Below are 26,370 nucleotides of genomic sequence, written 5' to 3'. Positions count from 1 at the left end.
TTAAATATATACTAAGTATATGACCCAGGAATTCTATTCCTAGGTAGTACCCAAAAGAAATGAAAACATATGTCCAGGCAAAACTTATACAAGAATGTTCATGGCAGCTTTATTCATACAGGCCAAAAATGGAAAAAACACAAATGGCTAACAGATGAATGGATAAACCAAAAAAGGAATGAACTATTAATACACATAAAAACATTATTTGGATAAATTTCAAAAACATTTTACGGAGCAAAGGAAGCCAGACAGAAAAGACTATATGCTCCGGAACTGCATTTATATGAAATTTTAAAATAGACAAAACTTAACTAAGGAAGTGGTTCTCAATTGGGGAAATTTTGCCCTCCCCTTCCTTGGACAGTGCTAGTGACATTTTTTGATTTTCACAACTTAGGGAATGGGGTTGGGGTGGTTGCTACTGGTATCTAGCAGACAGAGAGGCCAGCAATGCTGTTAAACATTCTAGAATGCAGAGGACACTAACACAACAAAGAATTATCAGGCCCAAAGTTTCGATAGTGCCTAGGCCAAGACTGGAAAATTGTGTTCTACAGTGGTCAGTGATGGTCTTCGGATATTGAATGCAAAGGAAAATGAAGGAGTTCTGGCGACAATAAAAATGTTTTGTATTTTATTTGTAGTAGTAATTTTTTTTCCAAAACTCATCACACTGTACACTTGAAATGGGCACATTTTATTGTATGGAATTTTACCTCAAAGTTGATGGTAAAAATTACAGTGTCTGTCAACTAATATAAAGCTATATAAAACAGTTTAAAACAATTTTTGCTTTCTAAATTATATGGATAGAAAAGACAGAAAAGGCAAGTACCACTGGTTGGATTATGGATAATTTTGATACTTTTTTCCCTGTTGCTCATTTGTTTTGTACTAACTTGAAAATACATTATCTAAAATATTTAATTATATATTTTTGAGTTATACCCAAAACAGGTCCAATTAAATGAGGATAATAGAAAAGCACAACTGCAGATGAATATTTGATTGTAGTTAAATTTTGATTTTTGATCACAGGACTTAAGTTGTTTCAAGAAACTATAAAAATGTATAATGCAAAGGCATTTAGAAGTCAATTTTTACTCTAAAACACCTCTATAATATTGTCTAAATTATAAATATATTTGTATACGAAAGGTTTTTAAGTGACATTTTCACTATAAACAGTGATATCACGCCATAATAAGGTAGGGTGAACAGGATAATAAATTCTTTTAAATTAAATAGAATAAAGTTATGAAGTAAGTAATAACCCATTTCATTATATTTATATAGTAGAAAAACACAGCAGATGCAATTTAATTATGTTCAACAACAGGCCAGGAACTGCACAAACTGTGAGGAATATAAAGATGACCCTCAAGAATTGACTATCTAATGGAGAAAAATGATACTGTTAACAAATCAAATACAAAAAGCTAAAAGCAACGGTTGAGGTTTGAAAATAGTACAATGAAAGAACCAAACAACCAAGCCTGGAGAGTGTGGGAAACATTTACAAAGATGACATTTGAGCTGGGTCTTGAGGAAGTAGTAAGAGCTTATCAGGTGAAAATCATTATTAGATAGTTCAAAAATCTGAAAACAAACAAAGAAAGCCAACTACCTAACAATTTTGTTACACTGCTCTTTGTTACATTTTATGGTCTTAAAGGTCAGCAATGAGAAAATCGTTTCCAGAAACGGAATATTATGCTATAATATTGAGCAAGGAAGTTACACCTGCTGAGAAAGTTCCATATTCAAGAGAGAAATATGCTCAGTATTTACCCTGATGGAAAGTGCACTCTTTGCACTTTCACTACAGCTAAGTTAGGAAATATAAGTCTCTGGCACCATTTAAAAGTATAGACAGGGCTTCCCTGGTGGCGCAGTGGTTGAGAGTCCGCCTGCCGATGCAGGGGACATGGGTTTTTGCCCCGGTCCGGGAAGATCCCACATGCCGCGGAGCGGCTGGGCCCGTGAGCCATGGCCGCTGAGCCTGCGCGTCCGGAGCCTCTGCTCCGCAACGCGAGAGGCCACAGCAGTGAGAAGCCCGCGTACCGCAAAAAAAAAAAAAAAAAAAAGTATAGACAAAAAAATAATCAATTGGGTTACACTTTTAAAACTGTATATTTAACATTTGTTAGTAAATTCCAGTTGGCCTCACATAACGCACAAAAACACCTCATACCATTAATAAGGGAAAAAATCTAAGATGCCTCTCAAAAGGGGTGGGTCCTAGGAATACAGTACACATCCTTGACAGCACGTTTTAAAGTCATAAGAAATGCTTATAAATATATGATGAATGAAGTAAACGACTACTCTATACTGCTAACAATGATTATAACAAGGTAAAAAAGTTAATTCCTAACTTAGGCAGAGAAAAAAGCCTGTGAGGTGGTGAGACCAGCAGATACACTGCAGGCAGAACTTGCCTAGCCAGCTCCTTAGACTTCCTGTAATTTTGGAAACCTACTGAAATTAAGGAACAGAAATGGAATTAAACTGAATTTAAACAGAACAAATTTTATGCAACAGAAAACCTAATTTTTGAGTGAGCAAGTCTTCCCAAAGACAAAGGGTCTTCAAGTGGATCTGATTTCGTGGAGAGAAATTTCCTATTCTTTTCTCTCTTGACTTTGAGTCAAATAATTACTGCGAACAATTTAAGGAACACTGTTTCCAGGCAGTGGTGATTCAGGGGATTGGAGAAAACGGAAAAAGGATTAAAGCGATAAACCAAGGTTGCAAGGGAGTCTTCTGGGGTCACGTAATAGCCAGTGAACTAGAAACGCTGGCTATTTAGTAGATCCCGACACCAAGAGTGGAGCCAGGAGCAGGTGCAAGTCCAGCCAAGAGCTGGAGGCAGGCAGGCAGGCAGAGAACAGTCACTGCCAGATCCTTTTGCTTCCACCGCAGAAGATCACCCCCCGCCCCAACTCTCTAACTAAAATGTTCCTCATACTCAGTATCCGCCCGGAAGTACCCCTCCCCACAACTACCCCTTGCAATCCCAACAGTCCAGCCGGAGTGACAGGGCTGTTGTTCACTTACTGAGCTGTCCCCCACCCGACGTAGTACTCGGCTCCCGACCTCCTGCGCCTCCAACGCCGGCTGCTCCAGGGATCCCCGGCGCCCCTAACCCCGGCGGGGTCCCGCTCTGCCTCTCGAAGTTGCCGGGATTGGAGAAGTAATCGCGCAGCCGAGGGAGCTCGCGGCCACTCTCTAACAGCTCGGTGTGCAGCTCCAGGGCGGTCAGCAAGTATTGATCGCGCAACAACTGAGCCGCGATCGCATCAATTGACAATCGGGCCGGGGTCTCGCCAGTGCCCCCCAGGGCCACCGCAGCCGCCGACGCCTCCCCAGGGAGCCCTGGTCGTGCACTGCTCCCTAAGGCCACGGGATCCTGAGGCGATAGCGAGTCCGCAGAGCCAGGATCTAGGCCGACCCCGGAACTCAGCCGAAGTCCTGCCCGCCGCTCGTCGGTCCCTGAAACCTCGTCGTCGTCCTCGTCCGAATCGCTGAGGAATGGATTCACGCCGCCGCCGCCACCTCCAGGCGCCATCGCCGCCATCTTATACTGTCAGGAGCGTGGGCGCCTCCCTGTCTGGCTCTGACAGGCCGCAGCCTGAATCCCCACTAAGCCTCAGCGGGCACTGGGCACCTTCAGGGCCCCGGATTGGCCACGTCCCGCCTCCTCACTTGGAGACCAGGCCCAGGCTCGGAGGCAAACGGTCTGGAAGCAGCACCACCCTCTGCCTCAGCCGCAGCTGCAGCAGCAGCCTGGCTCTGCAGGCGTCTTCCTGGTCCCCAGTCTCGCGAGAAATGGCGCGTGCCGTGCCCCCTCTCCCCGCCCCAGCCCCGCCCCCGCCCCGCCCGTTCTCCCCACTAGTGAGCAAAGATAGAGGGCCCCGCTCCACGCTCAAAGACAAAATTCCGCCCCCACTCCTTTTTGATTGGCCAAATGAGGTAGGGGGCGGGGACTGGAGTTACAGAGGGCTGACCCAAGAACTATCGCGAGAGCAGCTTCTGGACAGGTAAGTGTCAGCGGTGTTCCGTGGTTGAGGAGCGGTTATGACGGTGGTTTAGGAACATTCATTCTCTTGGATGTCCTTTCGGGAACAGAGGGGAACTCTGACCTCGAGCTGGGTCCCGCCTTCGCGGTGAGGAGGCCCCATTTCTGAGATCAGGCCTGACCTGTATAAGCCCAGGTAAAGTCCGGGACTAGTGGGGGAGAGGTGCGATGGCCCCGAAAGTGGCCTCACGCCCGCCGCCGAGCTGCTTCACTTTTCCTTAGCACGTTTCACTTTTTCTGCTGTGTGCCGCCAATTGATGGCATTTTCTCCGCATGTGTAGCAAGTGCCCAGGGCAAGGGCTGTAGTCAGAATGCGGCTTCCTTTCTCTTCCTTGCCTTCCCAGCCGTGTATCCGTTTGCCCTGGAGGCCTAGGAGAGCGCCTTCTCGCCACCGAGTTAGTAGTGATAGGGCAGGATGCCATAGGGTGGGGTGTGGGAGGTGGAGAGAGTAAATAGAAAATGGAACTCAGAGGTTTGGATTTGTGTGGATCAGAGAATACCCTGATAGCCTCGACTTCAGTAGCAAACTGTTAGAATCTCAGGATTTAATACACAGGGATGCTTCAAAATATCAAATGCAGTCCCTCAGTGGAGGGAAAAGTAAACTTAATCCTAGAGACGTTCAATGACCCGGATAAGTCAACTCCATCAATAAGTATTCAAAGAACTAAAGTCAGTTCTCTTATGTCCATAGCCATTCTTTCTCCGCTATGCCTTGCAACATTTCTGACTTGTACATTTAGGCTGGAGTCAAGGTACTGACTGTGGAACTGAGAAATTGTTTTCAAACTTGGCTGCTTTTGACAGTTTTGATATCCTTTATCAAGTGTTAGCACAGTATACTAAGTTTGGACAGTATACAAAGTATACTTTGGACAGTATATATATATTGGACAGTATACAAATATGTTAGCACAGTATACAAAGTTTGCCACTTATGCACTTTTAGATTTCCCTGTCTTTCTGCATAGGTTCTTCCTTGAAGCACCAAAATAGAGGTGGCAATAATTATGTTATCAGGTAAGTTATGTTACATTGAAGCAGTGAAGTATATCCTTTAGGTCTGTGGAAAAATAAAAATATAGCGTTCTTATATAGCCTTAGGTCAGGTTATTGGTTTACATGTAAGTGTATACCAACAGTTAAATGTCGGCTTTAATTTCAGTTTACCCAGGCTCAGTAAACTAAACTTTTCATTTGAATGAGGCTTTGGGTTTTTCGTTTTATTTTTGGTAGAAGTTGTTTTTGATGTTATTAATACTAAGAATTCAAAGTATTTTTATAGAACATTAGCTCCTAATGTTTGAATTCTAAATTTTTTTGTGTGTGAGCCATAATATATTGAAGAAAAGCATGGAAAAAAAGATCGTGGATCTTAGAAAAATAGTATCAAACTAGTCAATGCTGTTACATATTTCTTAGCTAAAAGGATTGCTGCTCCTTATTGAGTTTGCCAGAGAGACTGAAAATGGAACCAATTTCTGGAATGGAGGAATGGAAGGGATTAGGGACTGGCATGGAAAGGGCATGATTAGAAATGGGTTGTTTGTATAGTACAATATTTCCATCTCTGTAATGGGGAATTTTAGAAATCTTTTGTATTTAGTGTCCCTGCACTTATGGTCTTCCCTTAGAGGATTGTGCTTATTAGGTTGAAAAGCCTAAAGTTCATATCCCAGTTCTGCCAATTATTTACTGTGAGACTTTTATGGGTTTTTTTGTTTTGTTTTTTTTGTTTTTTTGCGATACGTGGGCCTCTCACTGCGTGGCCTCTCCCGCTGCGGAGCACAGGCTCCAGACGCGCAGGCTCAGCGGCCATGGCCCACGGGCCCAGCCGCTCCGCGGCACGCGGGATCCTCCCAGACCGGGGCACGAACCCGCGCCCCCCGCATCGGCAGGCGGACTCCCAAGCACTGCGCCACCAGGGAAGCCCACTGTGAGAATTTTAAATAGTTACTTGACTTCTCTCAGCCCTCATCTGTCGAGGGGATGCTGAAAGTGTATAGAATTAAGAATGTGCTTGTCACCGTACCTGGTACCTAGTACACAATAAATGTTATAGTCAGTTCTCAATTAATGTTATACTAGTATATGGAGAACATTTGACAGACTTTTAAAAATAAAGCAAAACAAACCCCTTGTCAATTGTTTAGTAGCTACAGCCAGAAAAAGCAATTAAGGTAGTAGGTCCCAAAGGGAATATCTTTAATTTAAGGTCTGATTTCTAAAATGAAAGTTGAAAATATCAATAGATTTAAAATATGTTTCCTCAGAGAGTTGTAAGGAGTTGGATGTAGAAGTCCTTCCATGATTGGCTTCCTATAACACGTCTGTAGTTTCCTGATTCTACTTCGTATCCTATAATCATGGACTTGTTTATGTGACCTTCCAAGCCCGTAACAAATCAACTGGCCAGTCTCCTCAGTAAGTACTTTTCTCTTCCGCAATACATAGAGGTTTACTTACCAATTTAAAATGTTTAAGAAATAGCACATACTAGAATATTAATAATTGCTGATCTCTACTTTTAATAGTTTGCTGTTAATATTGTTGAGAAATTTTCTTTCTACTTAGCAAGATCTGCATTAATTTGGTCTTTACAGCTAATGTTTCACTGAATAATATGGATAGTCATTGAAGTTTGTATCTTAGTGATGAAAATATAAAAGATCACCTTTTTCCAAGCACTTAAATCATTTTCATGTTTAAAAAATTATTTTTTGCTTTAGTAGTCTTATAATAACCACAAGTAATATTTCAAATGCAAGTTTTTCATTGACTTAAAGTTTTATAAGTATCTAATTTTTTATACATTTTTATACATTCTAATTTTTTAACATTGTTTTTTAGCATGTGGTAAACATCCCACAGATATAAGCTAAATAACTTTTATTGATATATGGTTATGTGTATTTTAAAATTTTTAGTAATTATTCATTTATTTTGGTGGTTTCCAAATGATTCATCCATGACAAAGTTTTCTTTTTCACTAAATCTGAATAAAAAGTGATTTTTTAAAAACAGAAATATTAAGTAATAATATTGCTTAATTACATGTGCTTAGCAATAATAAAATAAGTAGTGTGTGAAGAATGATATTTTGGAATCACCGAAATTTTATGTATAGTAAATGACTTAAACATAAAAGTTGTTGTGGTTGTTTTTAAGTATCCTGAATCTTCACAGTTCATGCGTATGTTCTGGAGGAGGAATAAATAGAGAAACAAGGCAGCCTCTAGTGGCTATCCTGCATATTACATTTACCTTTGAAATGATAATTGTAAGTCATTTATTAGTCCTTAGTAAGTGCCCAGGACTGTGATGAGTGCTGGAGAAAGCCTGTCTTGCTGTTTTGGAATCAGCTTTAAATGATAGAGACAGACATTACTACAAATAGTCAGAGTCATAGCCATATAATTGTAAACTGAAGTAAAGGTTTTGGCTTCTGATTTGGACTGCATAGTCCCTGAGGAAGTGATGCTTGAGAGTGCAAGGTAGGGACTTGACTAGGATCCCACTGTCACTATATAACAGAGCTAGATTTTTATGTTGGCTGTTACAGCTTCAGGGTCAAAGTTCTCAAATACAATTTTTGTTTCACTACTTCAGTAAGGTTTTGGGTAGTGGAAAATTTGTATTATCCTTTGACACATAAACTTTGATACTTTATATAGAAGAGTTGTGTAATAACAATGGAGAAAAGAAAGAACATAAGTCCAGGGAGTTATTTGTAAATACAAATGAAAGTGAGACGTGATATACATATTTCCTTATATATAAGCATGGAAAGGAGAGTACTCAGGTTTCCATGGTAAAGAGGAGTATTTAAATCAGTGTGAGCTTCTGTACATCTAGATATATACAGTATGTACTTTAGTTGTAAATAGAGTTTAAGATCTAACTGAAATGAATTAAGTACTTGAAAAATGACTTACTTTGCATAACTAAATATGATACCTGATAGATGGGGTCCTGAGCTAGATGACAAAAAAAAGGATAAGTGAATAGAATATTATGGATAATTTTGGAATAATAAATTTGACAATTTGGGTGAAATGGACAAATGGACAAATTAAAAGATAAAACTACCAAAACTCACTCAACAAGTAGTAAATAATCATAACATCTCTCTGTATATGAAGAATTTATAGTTAAAAACCTTCCAACAAAGAAAACTCTGAGCCATTGGTTTCATTGGTGAATTCTGTTACACAAGAAAGGAAGAAATAATATAAATTCTACACAGCCTCTTCCAAAAAATAAAAGAGGTAACAGCACTTCCCAATGCATTGTCTGATACCAAAACCAGAGAAAAAAGAAACTTATAGTCTAATATCTCTAATAAATATTACTTTAAAATGCTAAATAGTATTTCAGGAAATAAAATCCAATAGTATATAGAAAGGATAACACTTAATGATCAAGTGGGGTTTATTCTGAGAGTGCAAGCTTGGTTTAACGTTTGAAATTCAATCAGCGTAATTCACCCACATTGGGAGACTAAAAGAGAAAAACCGAATGATCATGATCATCTCAATAGATGCAACAAAAGCATTTGACAAAATCCAGCATTCATTCACAGTTTAAAACTCTTTGCATATTGAGAGTAAAAGGGAACTTCTTTAACTTAAGAAAGGGAATCTACAAAACCTGGAAAACTGACAACTTTCACCCTAAGACTGGAAACAAGGCAAGGATTTCTGTTGTTATTACACCTATTCAACATTATACTAGAGGTCCTAGACAGTACAACAAGCGTGAGACATAAATAAAAAAGTATAGATTGCTAAGAAGTCCTTTTTTCACAGGTGACATAGTTATCTCTTTAGAAAATCAAAAGGTACCTACATAAAAGTTACTGTAACTAATAATTTTTCAGTGTTGCAGGATACAAAGTGAATGTATAAAAATCAGTGGTAATTTAAGAACTAACAAGGGGAAATTGAAATAAAAAATATCATTTACAATAATATCAAAAAATGAAATATGTAGGGATGAATCACAGAGGCATGAGGAAACTTTTGAGGGTTATGGGTATGTTCACTATCTTGACAGTGATTATTATACACTTTAAATATATACAGCTTATTATAGGCCAATTATGCCTCAATAAAGCTATAAAAATGCTATAAAGAATATTATTGGGACACTTCAAAAATTTGGAGTATAGATGGTAGATTAGATAAAAATACTGATGTTGAGTGTACTGAAGTTGATAACGCTACTGTAGGTATATATGGGAGTATCATTATTTTCAGGAAATAAACACTGAAGTATTTAGGGGTAAAGGGCCATAGTGTATGTAACTTATCTTCACATGATTCAGAAACAATATTATGCGACACACACACACCCCCAAACCTCCCACCCGCACACATGGGAGGGGTAAGTTAAAGAGGTGAGGCAGGGACCAGAGAGGCAAGAGGGAGAAAATGATAAAGCAAGTGGGAAAAATGTTAACGTTAGATGTATATGGCTAAGGGGTGTATGGATGTTCATACCACTATTGCAATTTTTCTCTGAATTTGGAATTGTTTGAAAATAAAAATGTTAAAAATCTATACTAAAGTGTTGTCATTTACAAAAATTCCTTAGGTGGGACACAAAATACAATCACCAAAAGAAAATTAATTGAACTTAATCAGAATTTCAAAGTACTGCTATTTGAAAAACGCTGTTTAAAAAGTGAAAAGGGCAAAAAAAGAGGATTAAAAAAAGTTCATTAAATGCATGAGAAGTTGCTCAACGTTATTGGTCATCAGGGAAAGGTAAATTAAAACCACAGTAGGTTACCACTACACTCCCACTAACTAACTGTAATTGAATATACTCAAGAGTGGGGGGAACATTATAACAATATATAAGAAATTATAAAGCACATTATACTTACTATAAAAGTAAATTCTAAAATGACATTTATAGCCAAATTATAGATTGTCAATAAAATAAAGTTTTAAAACACTTAAAGACATTGCTTGTAGGTGTGTTAAACAGTTTGGGAAAAGTTTGGTAGTTCTTCTTATACGTTTAAACATCTGCTTACCATTTAACCCAGCAATTCTAATTCTGCATATTTATTCAAGAGAAATGAAAGCATATATTCACAAAGTCATTTACTGTTCATAGAAGCTTTATTTATAATAGCCCAAAACTGGAAACAATTCACATATCCATCAAGAGGTGAATAGATAAACAATTTGTAGTATATCCATATAATGGATCCTTCTCGGTATTAAAAAGGAACAAACAACAGAATCACAGCCATGCATGAATCTCAAAAATGTAATACTGAATGAAAGCAGATACAGTAAAGTACATACTGCATGATTCCATCTCAATGACACTTCAGAATGCTAAAAATTAATCTTGCATCACAGAAGGCAGTGATTGCTTATGGTCAGAGCTGTGGGGACAGGGTTTGACTGCAGAGGAACATGGGGGAACTTCTTGGAACGATAAGAATATTCTATATCTTGATTCTGGTGGTTGGTTATATGAGTTTATATATTGGTCAAAACTTATAAAATGTAAAATGTCCATTTTTGTATGTAAATTATACTTTAATAAAGTTGATTGAAGAATTAAAAAATAGATGCCATTCATTAGAGTGCGTCAGAAAAAATTTAGTAAGACTATTGACCTTAGAATAATTAACTCTAAATAAGTGGAATGTATTATAACAAGAACCCTTATACTCAAAAGAAAAACAATTGTATGAACTAGTGGTAATTTTTATTTAATAGGCATATATTTAAAAAATGGTTAAAAACATACATTAGTAGGTAACTCTTTGGATCTGAAAGAATTATCACAGGGCTCCTTGTTAGCATTGAAAAGTGGGCTACTAGATATTGTATTTTTGCATACATCTTTTGATTGCCTAATATCCCATATATCTTCAAAGACTTTCCTTGCTTTGGCTGGGTTCTTTGCCCCGTTCTTTGTGGTCCTACTAAAACATGTGGTCATGCGTATTCAACACGGACATGTGGTCCATGTCTATTCACTTTTCAAATTCTGTTGCTGAGCATAATACTTGCAAAATAGTAGGTTTTGAATAAATGTTGTTGAAGTACGATTCATTTTAGCCAAAATTACTTTGCCATTCATTTTAATAAGTTCCTGAAAAAACATTGATTGAGCACCTACTTTCTCAGTAGGTAGGACATAACAGTGGTGAACAAGATATCAAGCCTTATGGGGCTTATATTCTAGCGGAAGAGAATCACTAAGTAAATTTCAACAATAAATACAGAGTGTGTCATTGTTTAAATCAGGTAAAATGAGGAAAGGGTCTTCTTTAGGGTGGTGTAGAAACCTTGAGGAGGCGACATTTGAGAAGATGGTGTGAAAAATAAGAAGGAGCCCGCCATGGGAAGAGCCAGCTGAAGAGCCCAGAGATAGTTCACTTGGAACTGAGCTGTTTCCCTGGATGCAAGACTTCCATTGCCCAAAGCCGGGGGGCGGTGTGTCCCAGGCACAGCAGGGTGGTCCAGCTGCTCCACTGTGCTGTAGGCTCCAGCTCTTCTTGCTTTCACAAGGATTTTTAACTCCTGCAGTTACTCCACCTTTCTGTTGCAGCATTAATTTCTTTCTACATTTGAAATCATTCCTCAGCACACAGATCTAGTGTCTCCTAGCTGAGGAAAACCCTCTATTGGCCATACATCAATTTTCATTTAAGAAAAGAACTTTTCTTGAGACTTATCATTCTCCCAAAGAGCTGTACTCATCCCACTGTCTTTCCCTCCCTGACCTCCCATTTACTTTCGAGCAAGCACGTTCATGGGGCTTACCTCTCACTACTCTGTTGAAATTCCTCAGTAAGGTTAACAAGGACTTCAGTTTGCTGCCCTGCTCTTACTCCAGTCTTTAAGTGTATCTGATAAAGTTGATCACACCCTCCTCTCTTGAAACACTGATATTAATAATAATTTCCATGTTTGAAATCTTGTCCTTTAGAATATTCTGCTTAATGTCTCCTTTTTAATTCATCAAATTTAGTTTGTTGTACTGTGTGTATTTGAAGGAGGGCTTGTGAGATAAGCAAGAGATATATTGCAAGTGTTTAATTAATTTATCATTAGGAGAATCAGTATTCAGCTGAAACAATTATTTCCATATATAGCATATCAAAGGCCTTAAAGATGTTCATAGCCTTTGATTGAGTGACTGTACTTATAGGCAGTATCTTAAGTACATAATGTGAAATGTCTGAAAAATTAACATAAAAATTATATATAAATTTAGATTAATCACATCGATACTTTTAATAGTAAAAATCTGCTTAACAATATGGGGGTGATCAGGAAAATTAAAATGCACCCATAGAATAGAGTTATGGTAATGGTAAATGATGTGTAGGAAAAGGTGGGTTTTTTTTTTTTTAAATAACAGAAATGTTAATGTATAATAAAGGAAAAAATCTATATAAAATTGTGAACCTCTATAAAAATGTAGATAGGATAAAAATTGTAAGAAACTGTGAACAGATTTTTCTTTAGGTAGTAGAACTGTAGGTAATTTTTCTATATTTCCAAACTTACCACAGTGATTTTATTTTTATAATCAGATTGCTATTATTAAGATGGGAGTTGCTATGTGGTCAAAGCTCATAAGGAAAATACATATTTATTCTGAGAGTGTTGCCTTAGATTGCAGAATAGCATCTACTCAGTAAGGGACTTTCATAATTTGTGGAGTATCTTTGATATTTAGTTGACTCTTGATTCTCCCAAGAAAAAAGTGGCCCATAATTTGACCATTTTCTCTATTTTATTTTATTATTTTATTATATGCTTGACTTTGATAAGGTTTTTTCCCCAATGTTTCAGTTTTTTTGCAGGATATTTTGCCACCCTTTCCTTTCATAATGTACTTCTTCAGGCCAGGAAGAATAAGATGTATCTGTAATTAATTAACTCATGTTTAGTGTTTTTCAGCCAAGCGTCACTATGTGTAACTAATGCAGTTACATTACAAGGACAAGTTAGAGTACTTTGCTGTTATTTATAATCTGGGTAGAGATTCATCAACAAAAGCAAATTGTAGACTGGCTTGAAAAGCACTCCCCTGGACTCCCATTGATTTAGGCAGTTAATGGTATACTTTAAATGTGTTATTTAAATGTTACACATTGCTTAGTTTTCCTTCCCTAAGTATTTGTAAGCTCATCAGATTTGTGACTGTGTCACTTTGGTGGTCTCTGTAGTTCCCCAGCACACAATTTTGCGCTTAATACGTGCACAGAACATTTTTACTGAATGAATGAATGTAACCGTCTGCTTTTTTGTATTGGTTCAGGGAACTAAAATAAAGTGTTCCCTTAATGAGTGTAAATCTTCTGAAGCAAAGATGAAATTTAACTACTTTTTCCTTCCCCTACTAAATGGACAAAATGCATGTTGTCTGCTCAACTTGGTGATAGTCAAGAGAAGCTAAAACTGTCCTGAGCTGATAATCAAAAGTCAAAAAAAAAAAAAAAAAAAAGAAGCACAAATAGTTAAATAATGTTAAATTCTGAGAATATCAATGGTTGTCACATGGGTAACCAAGACCACCATGAGTTATATTTTCTATCTTATACAGGATTTGACTTGACTGAACCCTAACTCATTTTAGGACTCATTTAATTCTTTCTTTGTTTTTTGATCCTATGTTAGTTTTTATGACCTTAGTATGCATTTAAGTTTATTATAAATAGTTTATTGGTGCTAATTACTTACGATACTTGAACTTTTTGCTTGAGTGTACTTTATCATATTTTATTTCTGTATTATCTCATTATTAAATAATGCTTGTTACCATCATAAATAAAGGTGAAGCTGTGTTATGTAATATTTTAAAATATACAATCTATATGTAGTCATCAAAATAAGTGCAAATATATATAATTGCACTAAGGCTTACCCAAATTTAATTTTGTTCCCTCTTTTCAGTTTTTCTTGAAGATTAGTTACGCAGGATATGCTGCTGTACACTATTTTGGGATTGCTTATACATTTGGTGTTCTTCGCCTCTATCTTTGACATTTATTTTACATCTCCTTTGGTTCATGGAATGACTCCTCAGTTTACACCATTGCCTCCCCCAGCGAAAAGATTAGTGCTGTTTGTTGCTGATGGCCTGCGAGCAGATAAACTTTATGAATTAGATGAAAATGGAAATACTAGGGCACCATTTATTAGGTAAGCGTGTCAACTGGTACAAAGACATCTCTGGAAAATGTCATGCTAATACTGTTTATCTCATGTTGGGTAGAGGAGTGATGATGAGAAGGAGAATAGGGCACATATACATTGGGCTTTGCCATAGAGATTAGCAAGTTTATTTCCTTCTAGGAGTTATTTCTCTTATTGTGGAAGTTGATATCAGGTGAATCGAAATGAATGACCTTAGCTGCTTGGCCTAACTTGTCCTAATTTCTGAAACCTGGCTTACAACTCACTATATTGTACTTTTCTTATTAATGACAAGCATAATTATTAGTGAATTGCCAATTACAAAGGTGTTTAACTAGAAAATATAGACTTCAACTCAAAATACATCTTCTATAAAATATATAAAGCCCTTCCAAGTCTATATCACTACATAATGTAATTTTTGGATTCTATTAAGTGGCTTTGAAAAGAAATGTTTAATTTTGGGGGCTTAGGGGACTCCTGCAATCAACTGTTCTTTTTCTGATTCTATGGCAAGCCCCTCAAAAGCCCTTCCTAATGCTGTTGTAGAGAGATTAAAACTCAAATTCAAGTGGAAATTTATCTAAAATCGTCTATCTTTCTCCTGCCCCTGTCATGATTTCTTTCTATCTCTTTACCCTATTTCAATTTTCCTTATAGTACTACTTAGCATGTGCAACTTCCACTAAGGCTGGGATTTTGTTTTATATACCACTTTATCTCTAGTTCCTAGAACATACAGGCAATTAATAAATATTTGTTGACTGCTAGAAGAATGAATGAACCTGAATTCTATGTTGAATTTCCAGGAATAAATTTATGGTGCCTCAAAGAAATGCATAATATACTAAAGTATGCAAATAATTGAGCAATTCAGGGCAATAGGAAAATATGAGTAGGAAAATAAGATCAAGCCTGGGTTAAGTTCAGTACACAAAAATGTGTAACATAAATTTCTATGAATAGTTTAAAAATTGGGGTGATATATTTGGTTGAATTTCTTAGTTGTCGAAGAAAGGAGAGAAATATAGTTCATTGCAAAATTAATAAGATATAAAATATACTGGTTGTTAAGGCAAAGGCAAGGCTTTCTGGTACCACTTGCTTCTCCTTGGGGTGTTACATAGAGGGCAAAGGGCTCACAGTTGATGTTCCTTGTGTTGTATGCCATTCTAGCTTCTCCTAAACCTTTTTTTTTGAAAGGTTTTACTTGTTCCTCACTGTTTTTTAAAAAATATGATCTGATCAAAATGTTTTCAATGGAAGTATCCACATTTCTTTATACCTTCCTCTCTCTGAGTTCAGTTTCCATTACATAACTGAAGAAGTTAAAAAATATTTCTCCCTCAGCAGGTGGTTCAATGGTTTTTTAAGCCTTTTACTTTTTATGTATATATTTGACTAAAGTTGGTTTTATTATGAGATATCAATATTAAAAGTATCTAAACCAGCACTTTTAGATACTTTTCTACAGAACATTTTGAGAGTTGAAAGTTTATCTTGAAAGTTGTTACCAATGAATTAGTGTTTTATAACTTGTTGCTCTGCTGGCCTTTTACCTGCAACAGCATTACTGATAGTTTTGCATTTTCCCCCAAATTCTGCAAATCACTGTTAGACAACTTAAAGAATGTTGATACATTTTAGCAAAAGAAATTTTGGCCTGTTTTAATCTCAAATTTAGGTAGATAATTTAACCACCATCACACCTAATAAAATTTAACATTGACAAAATAATATTGTGTATATCAGTGATTTCTTATGTAACATACCATTTCAATACTTTGTGGCTTTAAACAATAATGGTGTATTTTGTCTTGTGATCCTGTGCAGTGGTTGAGTGGTTCTTTGTCTCACCTGGGCTTTCTTGTGCTACTGAATCCAGCTGGTGGGAGGGATAGGACTGGGCTCAAGTGGGATCAGAAAGATTCCTTCTTAAATTTTGACTCACTCTTTTGACTGGATTCCTTCAGTAATAATCTTATTTTTCTAAAGCCTTAACAGAGCATTTGATCATAGTCTGTGTTAACTATTCATCTGTAACATCTTTTAGGAATATCATAATGCATGAAGGCAGCTGGGGGATATCTCACACACGTGTGCCAACTGAATCTCGGCCAGGCCATGTAGCCCTGATAGCAGGGTTTTATGAAGACGTCAGTGCAGTTGCCAAAGGTATTGTCTATTTAGATGATTTTATCACATGAAAACTTTATTGCAAAATTATTGCTTCTTTAACACTGAATCATGACACAAAGTGAAGTATGTTTTGAGATACTTTTCTTTTGGCCATGCTGCGTGGCATGTGGGATCTTAGTTCCCTGACCAGGGACCGAACCGATGTCCCCTGCAGTGGAAGCATGGAGTCTTAACCACTGGACCACCAGGGAAGTCCCTGTTTTGAGATACTTTTGACAAGTATTTTAGCATGCCTAACTCACATAAACACAAACTGGGATTGACTCAAGAATTAAGCTTTAGCTTTTTATCATCCTGTGCTATTGATAGTATATGATTGGATGGATTCATGGATTTCCTAGATCTTAACACTCGAAAGGTCAAAAGTGATTCTATATTTTAGTAAGAAGTAAATTATCTATTGTAAGCTTTTTTTAAAAAATTGTAATATAATACATGTAACAAAATCCATTATTAGTTTTGCATTTGTTCTGCAATTAATCCTCATTGTCATTATTTGAAAAATACTTCTTTAGGGGATATACTGATATTTCATCATGTATATATTACTTTTGTCATTGTTTGCTTTTTTTTCTCAATTACCTGAAGGATGGAAGGAAAATCCTGTAGAATTTGATTCTCTTATTAATGAAACCAGGCACACATGGTGCTGGGGGAGCCCAGACATCTTGGCTATGTTTGCCAAAGGTAAAAGTCATTGATTATATTTCCTCAGCTACTAAATAGGCAATAAATCAATATGGTAATTTGAAATATATACTATATTTTATTGATTTTGAAATACATGGTTTTACATGTTTAACATCTCTGAAATCAGGGTGTATATTACAATAGATAGACATGTCAGTTTGATTTTTTTCCTTCTTAGTTGTACTTGAAATGTTGAATTATACAGTTTTTAATACCTTGGATTCGATGAAATGGTATATGTATGACTCTTAACATCTAACAGCTTTTTAATCTTGGGCAAGTTAGATAACTTCTTTGAAGTTCAGTTTTCTTTTCTGTAAAATGTGATGATGATAATAATTTCTATCTTCTAGGTTTGTTTTGGGGATTAAATAAGATAATTCATGTGAAACATTTAGCAAAATGCTTATTATGACGATGGTAACTCCTCATTATGAGGATGATGTAGATGTCTGGTTCATTTTACTTTGATAGATTATTACTAAGAAGTTAGTAGATAGTCACATAAAGATTTAAATGTTAATATTTATAACTTCTATTTGCATATATTCAGGATCATGCCATTTGGATTTGTTGTATGTGTTGTATTTCTGCATGAATCTGCAAGTATTCGAACATCTCTTGATTAGAGAATTCATTTACATTATTTTCTAAAATCAGTTGGATTCCATTTGAATTTTATGTCATTAAATGCTTTTTAGTGAGAGCATTATGATCATTTCACCTAATGAAAAGGTTTACACTTAGTCAAGAATATAATATAATAATTGTAATTACTAAAGATTATTATATGTCTCAAAAGCAAAACAGATATTCAGAATTTTCTGTATGATAGTCACAGAACATTATTATGTAGCGCAGGTCAAAAAACTCATACTGCTTGCCATTTATATACTCCCTTCTTTGGAAAGCAGTTAAGCTTTTTGGGGGACTGGTGGTAGTGAGAATGGATTAAGTTGCTATGGCTACCAAATTTACCTCCCTACTTCTGACTACAGTTGATAGGACAGGATGCCTGAATTGGAGATAATCGAATAAGAATGTTCCATTTCTTTTGGCAACCCACAGACCAACTCAGATCTTTACTTAGAATGTGGGAAGTAGAATGGCTGAACAGTAGAATAGTATCATTAGAGCTAAGCTGATATTATAAGAGATTTGTCATTATTTTGTTATATCTCTTACTTATGAGCTGTAAGAGCCTAACTCAGAAATTCACTAAGTTGATTAGATTCTTAATAAAATCCTACAAATATGTAAGATTAATATATTTGTTGACCCTTTCAAACTATTTGGCAATAAGCAATATTTATTCCCTTATACTGAGAAAAATGCACATATTTTATGAATAAAAGAATTGAAATATTTGAATTTTCTTCTTGGTTAGGGAATTTTGTAAAACAAATGATTTCATCTGTTTTAGATTGTACCATCCTTAGATGCACAAATTCTTTGAATAGTTTAATCCTTACAGGGAGACAAACTTTGGTGTTTACTTTTGTGCTGTCGTGTTTCATTAGCACTGTGACTTTGGCAAGTTAATTAACTCATTTGTAGTGTATCTGTAAAATTGGAATATATTACTGTGAGAACTAAAACAACAGCATATGTTATAGTATAAACTATGGTCCATGGCAGATCATTAAAAATTTTTTTCTCCAAATTTCCTTTTCAGGTGCTAGTGGAAACCATGTTTTTGCACATAATTATGATGCTTACAGTGAGGATTTTGGTGCCCAGGATGCAACAAAACTGGATACCTGGGTTTTTGATAATGTGAAGGTACGTGCTATTGAGTGGCTAATCTACAGCACACGTATTTGTACCTAATGTACTAGAAACTGACTTGTTAGTAAATGCATCTTAGTTTTTTTTACTTGTATGAACTTGAAAGTTCTTTATTGTAGCATACTACTTTAAAAAGACTGGATTCTAGGAAATTACACATTCTACAATAACCAATTAATAGAAGTTTAAAAAAAATAATTTAAAAAAGTTAACTCTGGGCTTCCCTGGTGGCGCAGTGGTTGAGAATCCCCCTGCCAATGCAGGGGACACGGGTTCAATCCCTGGTCTGGGAGGATCCCACATGCTGCGGAGCAGCTAGGCCCGTGTGCCACAACTACTGAGCCTGTGTTCCGGAGCTTGCGAGCCACAACTGCTGAGCCTGCATGCCACAACTACTGAAGCCCACGCACCTAGAGCCCGTGCTCTGCAATGAGAGAGGCCACTGCAATGGGAAGCCCGTGCGCAGCAACAAAGACCCAATGCAGTCAAAAATAAATAAATTAAATAAATAGATTTATTAAAAAAAAAGTTAACTCTTAAATTCTGTGTTTCTGACAGTAAAATGAGCCCTTGGTTGGATTTAGGAAACCTGCATTTCTTTCCTAGTTTGCTGAATCATATTAGGTAAACCTTCTTGATCTTTCTTTGACCACAGAACCAGTCTCTTACAAGTAGTGGGACCATGTGATTTGTTTGAAAGTCTTCTGAAAAATGCTGTTCAAATCTAATGCATTTATTGTAACATAAAGTAGATGTTTAAAAAAAATTGTACTTTAAAGAAAAATTAGATAAGCAAAAACAAATTCACAAGTTAATCATAATAAAATATTTGAATTTCGTTAAGATATCGAGTTTTTTGGACTATTTGTTAGTGACAGTCATCAGCTTCACCAGGAATCCAATAGAATTTATATTTTCAAAAACTGTGTAAAAATCTCAGCTGTGGATATTGGCTCACTCCTTTCTGTCAATCTATTCTTTCTCATCTCCAAATTATAACTCATAATTCATCTGTTATAAGAAGCATTCATTGATTGACCCTTAATGATTCTTCCTTTTACCAGTAGTGTCTTTGGACTGACATTGCAGACTTCTCCATAATGTAGTCATTTTTATTGTTTGTTTGTAAACAGTCAGTATGTGTCTGCATTTTTCTTTGTATTTACTTATCAGGAATTAAGTGCTCAATGTGTTCTTTGATAAACCCTATTTCTTTTATCAGAATATTTTTCCTTGAAGCTTTCTTTTTTCATTTCACATATGCTTTTGTCAAAAGGGAAGACCTTCAAGTTAAATAAAATCTCTTCAAAAAAATAATTAGCAATTTATTTTGCTATCACTTCTTAATATAGTTGACTTATATTAGTATCTGCTTAAAGGCCTTTGGCTTCTAATTTCATAAACATGCCAAAAATGTTCCAAAATCATGGATTTGATTCCTTGTGGATAGGCAGATATTGCTAATGACTGGCCTGATTTTATGCCTTTTTTACTTTACTTCAACACTGCTAGTTGGTGATATGATAGTGACCAGAAAAAAAATTTGCCTACAACTTCATAAGATATGATAGAGACATGTACATTAATCAATAACAAAAATATGAAATCATCAACAATGATTAGTAGTGTGAAGGAAAAATGCAGGGACTAAGAATATATCTTTAGAAAATTCTGATCTAAACTAAACAGTTAGAGGAAGACTTTCCTGAGAGTTCTGAGATAGTCTCTGGAGAAGTATACGAGACAAAGAAATGGATGGATCTGGATTGCCTATAGAGAAGAGTATTTCAGGCCAACAGCGTTATGTAAACTTGGGCCCTGAAAGGAGAGCCAGCATAATGGATTTGGGGAACTGAGAAAAGGGGAGGTTAGCATGGCAGGAACACTTACTAGAGCACAGTCTGAGATCAGGCTAGAGAGGGAGTCAGGGGTCCAACCTGGACTTTGTGCCCTGGCCAGAGACTCATGCTTAATTCTAGTCAAACGGTTTACAAATATATGCCAATTTCTACTCAGTTTTTAAAAAACTGTGGTAAAATATCCATAGCTATCTCCTCTATTAGGTCTTCCATGACTTCCCTTTGCTTTACCCCACTTCCAGTTTGACTTAGAGAACCCTCTTCTATATTCCCTTAATACCTCTGTCTTAGTACCTTATTATGCTATGCTGTAATTTTTGATACATTGGCAACAATTTCAATCCTATGGGAAAAGAATCTAAAAAAGAATGGAAAAAAAAAAAAGATGTGTGAGGACTAACTGTTCCAATACATCCCAGAGGATTAAAAGGAACTCTGCTTTTATTTAAGCTTACAACTGCCTATATTATAAGCCATTGGATCTAACAAGCATTTCTGTACTGTTTATGCAAAAAGGAGGGGATTTAAAAACAAAACAAAACAAACAAAAAAACCCAAACAATTTCAATGCTATATACATCTTATGGCAGAGATACTGTCTTTTTCACATTGTTAAATCTAAATTCCTATCATGTATTCTGGTACATAGATACATGATTAATTTAGATTAAATTCAACTCTGTAATAGAAAAAAAAATATTGCTTAGAAGTTCTATCTCAATAAGAGATAATGCCAGAAGTATGCAGCCCAAGATTGATGCAGTCCAAGATTGTCATAGTGGTTCCACAATGTCATTAAGACCCAGTCTCCTAAGTTTCTCTTCCATCCTCAGAGCATGGTTTTAGCTTCAGAGTTGTCTAACGACCCAAGAGATGCTGGAGTTCCAGCCATTATTTTAAATGTTTTAGGCCAACAGTACGAGGAATCGAAAAGGACCTTCTGTCCTACTAAATTAAATTTATTTCAAAAAACCTTAGGTCCACATAGTCCTTTGACCAAAATGTTTGACTTATATCTCATTGGCCATAACCAAAAAGGCACATGTAGCTGTGAGAGAGAATAGGAAATATGTAGGTTTTAAGTTTGGAGCACTGACATGTCCCATAAAATCAGAGGTTTTACTTGGAGAGAAAGGGAGACTGCATGCTGGGGTAGTCATCTAGCAGTCTCCCATGAGGTATAATAAATATTTGTTAAGTACAAAAATGAATGAGTGTCTTTGAGCTAAGAAAAGTGGGATTGGTGAGCATAATTATACTAAATATTGGGGGGAAAGAAGCTAGGAGTGTATTCTATCTCTTAGGTACAAAAGACCAACTTTTTAAAAGGCAGTGGGAATCTAATAGGCTGAGCTCTGTAAGATTAGTGTTTGATGGCTTCCCAGATCTTGTGTCCACATATGAATGAATAGCACTTTTTACAAAGCTGAATATTATCAGTCATGAAACAAATTGTAAATTTGACTCAAGTTCAATTGCTAAGTTTTTTTGTTTCTTGTCAGCTTTCAATTATATCTTCAGAATGTAATTCCTTTCTCTTGAAAAACTTGCCATTTCCATCTAGATTTAAAATTTCTTAGGGGCTAATTAGAATGTATTTGAAAGGGGCTAGGTAGAATATACATTTCATACATATATGAAAGTTAGGGGGCCATTTTATGTTTTTAAGGAGGATTGGTAGCATTATGTTTATGTTTTTTAAAAAAATTATTTCTATTCTTGACTAGATGGTTTCTCTAATGGCACCATTTATATTTTTAATGTTTGTAATAATGAAGAATTATCTGAAAAAATATTTCAGACTTTTGTTGGAAAGTTAAATACCTCTTATTCTTAAAATTAACATCTTCTATAGTTCATTTATGTGAACAATAATTATATATCTTGGCAGTCTGTTGACTTATTTAAAATAATTTAAAGATACTCTCCATAGGTACTTGCTTACATGTTCATGTGTATGTAAGCACAGGATGAATCCTTTTCTTAGAGGGCTTTATGAATCCAGTTTATCTTTATGAAATGAATGATTTTTGAACCATATTTCCTTTCATTAAGTGGACATTTTTCTATCATACAATGTGAAGAACAGATTCTAGTCTTGGGACAAAGGAAATAGGAGGCTATTTGCAATGTTGCAAATGAGAGACTGTGGTTGAACTAGGGTGGTAACATAGGACAACAGAAGTATGAAAACATTTTAAACTCATAAAGCGTTCCTAAACTGTTGCCACTAGTACTGTTTTAATTTTGACTCTTGTCAAAATAGTTCTTCAGTCTGCTATGTTTTATTCAATGTTATGAGAATTTCATGAAAACGAGATCCCCGTTCTATAACCTTTTTTCAGCCTAATTATAACACAGAAAATAGCTCACTCGTTATTTGAACATAGATGTCTGAACTGACAAGTACTTTGTGTTGGTAGGTTCTGAGGACAAATTTAAACAAAATAGGATAATTTAATTTTATAGTTATGTATAAATTTAATTAAATGTTTTCATTAGAATTACTTTTTAAATAAAATAAATGAACTAAAATTTTTTAACTGATTTGTTACATATAGGAATTCTTTCATGCTGCCAGAAACAACCAATCTTTGTTTTCTAAACTAAATGAAGACAAAATAGTTTTTTTCTTACATTTATTAGGAATAGATACAAATGGACATGCTCACCGACCATCGTCAAGGTAATTTTAATGCTGTGTTTTATTTCATGGTTTTGAGGAAAACGCCTGTTTGAACTTTTAAAATATTATTATAATGTTTTCTTTGTAATGATCACAACAGAACTTATATTTTAAATAACTCTAAAGTAGAATAAGTTCTCATTTATATGAGATGTAGTATGATATAGTGGCTAAAGTCACATGTGCTGTGACCACACTGCACATTAATATAAGTAAAATATATCCTGTATGTGTATTCCATATTCTTCATTTATCAGGTCAGAGAGAAAAAACTCATATTTTAGAAGTATTTTAGTAAATTTTGAAATAAAAAGCATTTTTATGGTGTTAATATATCACAAAAAGACGTAATTAGCTGTTCCTTATGTTCCATTTAATCAGTGCTGTATCTAGCAGATAATAGTATAAAGTTTTGTATGTGATGTTTCAGTAGTACTCCTTATATAAAACAGCAACTATTTTTCTCACTTCTGAAGACCGTAAGAAAGGAAGAATTCATGTTATACTTTTATTCTTCATTTTGAATTTGATTTAGATTAGTCTAACTAACTGCAAAGCCTATTGGCTAGCTGCCAGTAATGAATACCTCATGCTTCCCTTCTTTAACACAATGCATTGTCTTAAGTGATAGAACTTATACCAAACCATCCTTGTTCAACTGTATGGAAAGCTTAAATATAGTTTGTTCAAAATATATTATAGTGGTTTATATCACAAACACTCTAAGGGATGGAAATATTCTATAGTTGAAACAGTGATGCTTACCTATCACTAATGTGGAAAGAGCAATATAGTTTACATTATGAGAGGCATGAACTTAAAAGTCATCATTGTTGCATTTGAGACTTAAAAAGCATTCCTTAAAATCTATTTGCTAATCAATATCTTTTTAAAAATCATTTTTGAAAATGATTCCAGATTTTTTTACCTCTTTAAGAGGAGAAGAAAATTACTTTTAACACCTGAAAGAGCTCTGATTTAAAAAAATATTAAAGATGAGATCTAAAAGTACTTCAAGTTATTGATTTTATAAGTTCATGTTGAATAAATTTGATTTTTCCAAATTAATGTAATTAATATAATTTAATTTTCTCTTCTCTTTCTTTTTAAACAGGGAATACTTGAACAATATTAAAATAGTTGATGAGGGATTGAAAGAAATTGTGTCTACTCTTAAAGATTTTTACGGAAATGATGGGAAAACAGCATTTATCTTTACTGCTGACCATGGAATGACAGACTGGGGTTAGTCTGTTTCTAAGTGATATATACTTTACGATTAAAGCAGTGGTAAATGTAGCTTGCAAATATCTTGTAATGTTGAAGAGGATTAGATATCTTAGTATATGCAAACTGTCTAGCACATAATAGCATGCATAAAATGTTAGTGTATAAAAGACTGATCTTATATAATCTTTCTTCTAACTATGAAGGGAATATACTCTCATTTAACATGAGAAATTAGAGAAAAGTGTGGTGAAGAAAACAAAAAATACTGATTATTTATCCACCTAGAATTAACTGTATGTGATGGCAGAGGGAGTGAGTTTAAGGTGGTATTACTGAGGGTACTACTAGATGAGCCTATCCCCCCTGTGAGATTCCCAAGGCAAACACAGTGTGTGCACAGAGAAGAAAATAAGGCAAAGCTGAGGTTTGGGTCACCAAATCACAATGTAGAATTCTTGTGAGCCAGTTCCACTTTATAAAGGGCTTTTGGCTATACCAGCCAGAGTGGCCTGGAAGAAAAGCATATAGAGACTTTGCTATCCTCTTCAGAGCAGACCTGGCCTCAAACTTGGGTGGTTACTCCCCAAAGGAGCTTTCCCTGTTCTTTCTGCCTTTGGTGCTACTCTGGTGGCATCTCCTCCAAGTCTTATTGTTATTATTATTATTCTTCTTTCAACCAGTCACTCAACGGATGTTCTGCTTTTTGTTTTTGCCTGTTTGTTGTTGATGCTCTGACTTTCTTTGGGAATATTTAAAAACTAATTGTTAAATAGAGATGCAAACATTTGGGAGTATGGTGGCTAGAATTAGCTATATAGAGATCAACTCTTTAAAACTAAGTATTAAAAAATATTTAGGTATAAGTTAATTCTTATATATTGATACTTGTCTTATTACTCTTTGTGTCTTATCTGTAGGTTCCCATGGAGCTGGTCATCCTTTAGAGACTTGTACTCCTTTTGTCACTTGGGGAGCTGGAATCAAGTATCCTCAAAAAGTGTTAGCTCAGAAATTTGATGATACATATTTGCAAGGTATGAACATTTATCTTTATTGTTTTTATAAATGTGACATTTTAAAATAAAACCAAAGTTTAACTTAAAAAAATTACTTTTCAAGTTATAGCTTTCATTTTGATATTTGTGTCATTACTATTTCTATGTATTACTTTTGTATAGTTCATATTATTTGGTTTATAATATTCAGCTTGAAATATAATTGTTAGTTATTTGCCTTGTGAAAGTTCAAGTATAAGTTTTAATATTTTTTTTTCACAAACCTTATTATTCCAGGACTTAGATTAAACCCTTGGCTTAGATCTTACCTGCAAAGACTATCAATTAGATAAATCACACATATGTCACAATTGATATTTCAAAACCGGACAGATTTTGCCCTGTCTCTAGTACTTTTGAAGGCTCTCTCTGTTGCCCAAGCCTCTGTTCCTTCTCAATCCGTGACGAAAAGGAATTCCTTTTTCTTGGAGCTCTGGTTATTTTGTAAGGTAAGGGTATTTTAGCGTTTCAAAGCTTTTACTAATTGGACAAAATAAATGCCTCTCAACTACCTTTCTCTGGATTAGTTGTGTCAGACTCATTCAAAGCACTTGTTAAGAATACAGATTAAAAAAAAAAAGTTACAGGGCTTCCCTGG

The 26,370-nt window shown here is 35.4% G+C and overlaps 2 protein-coding genes across 13 annotated transcripts in view; one reads left to right on the top strand and one right to left on the bottom strand.

The window, feature by feature from the left end:
• Positions 1 to 3,807, bottom strand: part of RELCH (RAB11 binding and LisH domain, coiled-coil and HEAT repeat containing) — a 120,785-nt gene extending 116,978 nt beyond the window's left edge. For 2 of the 6 annotated variants that reach the window (XM_027118691.1, XM_027118690.1), the window contains exon 1: positions 3,064 to 3,804. In XM_027118691.1, coding sequence (XP_026974492.1) covers positions 3,064 to 3,583 — 520 coding nt within the window. In that variant the 5' untranslated portion in view covers positions 3,584 to 3,804. Of the gene's footprint in view, positions 1 to 3,063 lie in introns of all 6 variants that reach the window. The other 4 variants (XM_027118693.1, XM_027118692.1, XR_003435293.1 and 1 more) reach the window with 3 other exon arrangements.
• A 221-nt stretch (positions 3,808 to 4,028) lies between these two features.
• The window catches only part of PIGN (phosphatidylinositol glycan anchor biosynthesis class N), a 108,194-nt gene continuing 85,852 nt past the window's right edge, over positions 4,029 to 26,370 (top strand). For 3 of the 7 annotated variants that reach the window (XM_027118684.1, XM_027118682.1, XM_027118688.1), the window contains exons 1-10: positions 4,029 to 4,220; positions 6,358 to 6,508; positions 9,680 to 9,852; positions 14,023 to 14,271; positions 16,319 to 16,440; positions 17,053 to 17,151; positions 18,830 to 18,936; positions 23,363 to 23,487; positions 24,602 to 24,732; positions 25,635 to 25,751. In XM_027118684.1, coding sequence (XP_026974485.1) covers positions 14,051 to 14,271; positions 16,319 to 16,440; positions 17,053 to 17,151; positions 18,830 to 18,936; positions 23,363 to 23,487; positions 24,602 to 24,732; positions 25,635 to 25,751 — 922 coding nt within the window. In that variant the 5' untranslated portion in view covers positions 4,029 to 4,220; positions 6,358 to 6,508; positions 9,680 to 9,852; positions 14,023 to 14,050. The remainder of the gene's footprint in view (positions 4,221 to 6,357; positions 6,509 to 9,679; positions 9,853 to 14,022; positions 14,272 to 16,318; positions 16,441 to 17,052; positions 17,152 to 18,829; positions 18,937 to 23,362; positions 23,488 to 24,601; positions 24,733 to 25,634; positions 25,752 to 26,370) is intronic. The other 4 variants (XM_027118683.1, XM_027118686.1, XM_027118685.1 and 1 more) reach the window with 4 other exon arrangements.

The sequence above is a fragment of the Aethalodelphis obliquidens genome, unplaced genomic scaffold (genome assembly GCF_003676395.1).
Source record: "Aethalodelphis obliquidens isolate GAN/ISIS:26980383/991018 unplaced genomic scaffold, ASM367639v1 scaffold19, whole genome shotgun sequence".
Taxonomy (NCBI): Eukaryota; Metazoa; Chordata; class Mammalia; order Artiodactyla; family Delphinidae; genus Aethalodelphis; species Aethalodelphis obliquidens.
This window is presented reverse-complemented; position numbering and strand designations above follow the sequence as displayed.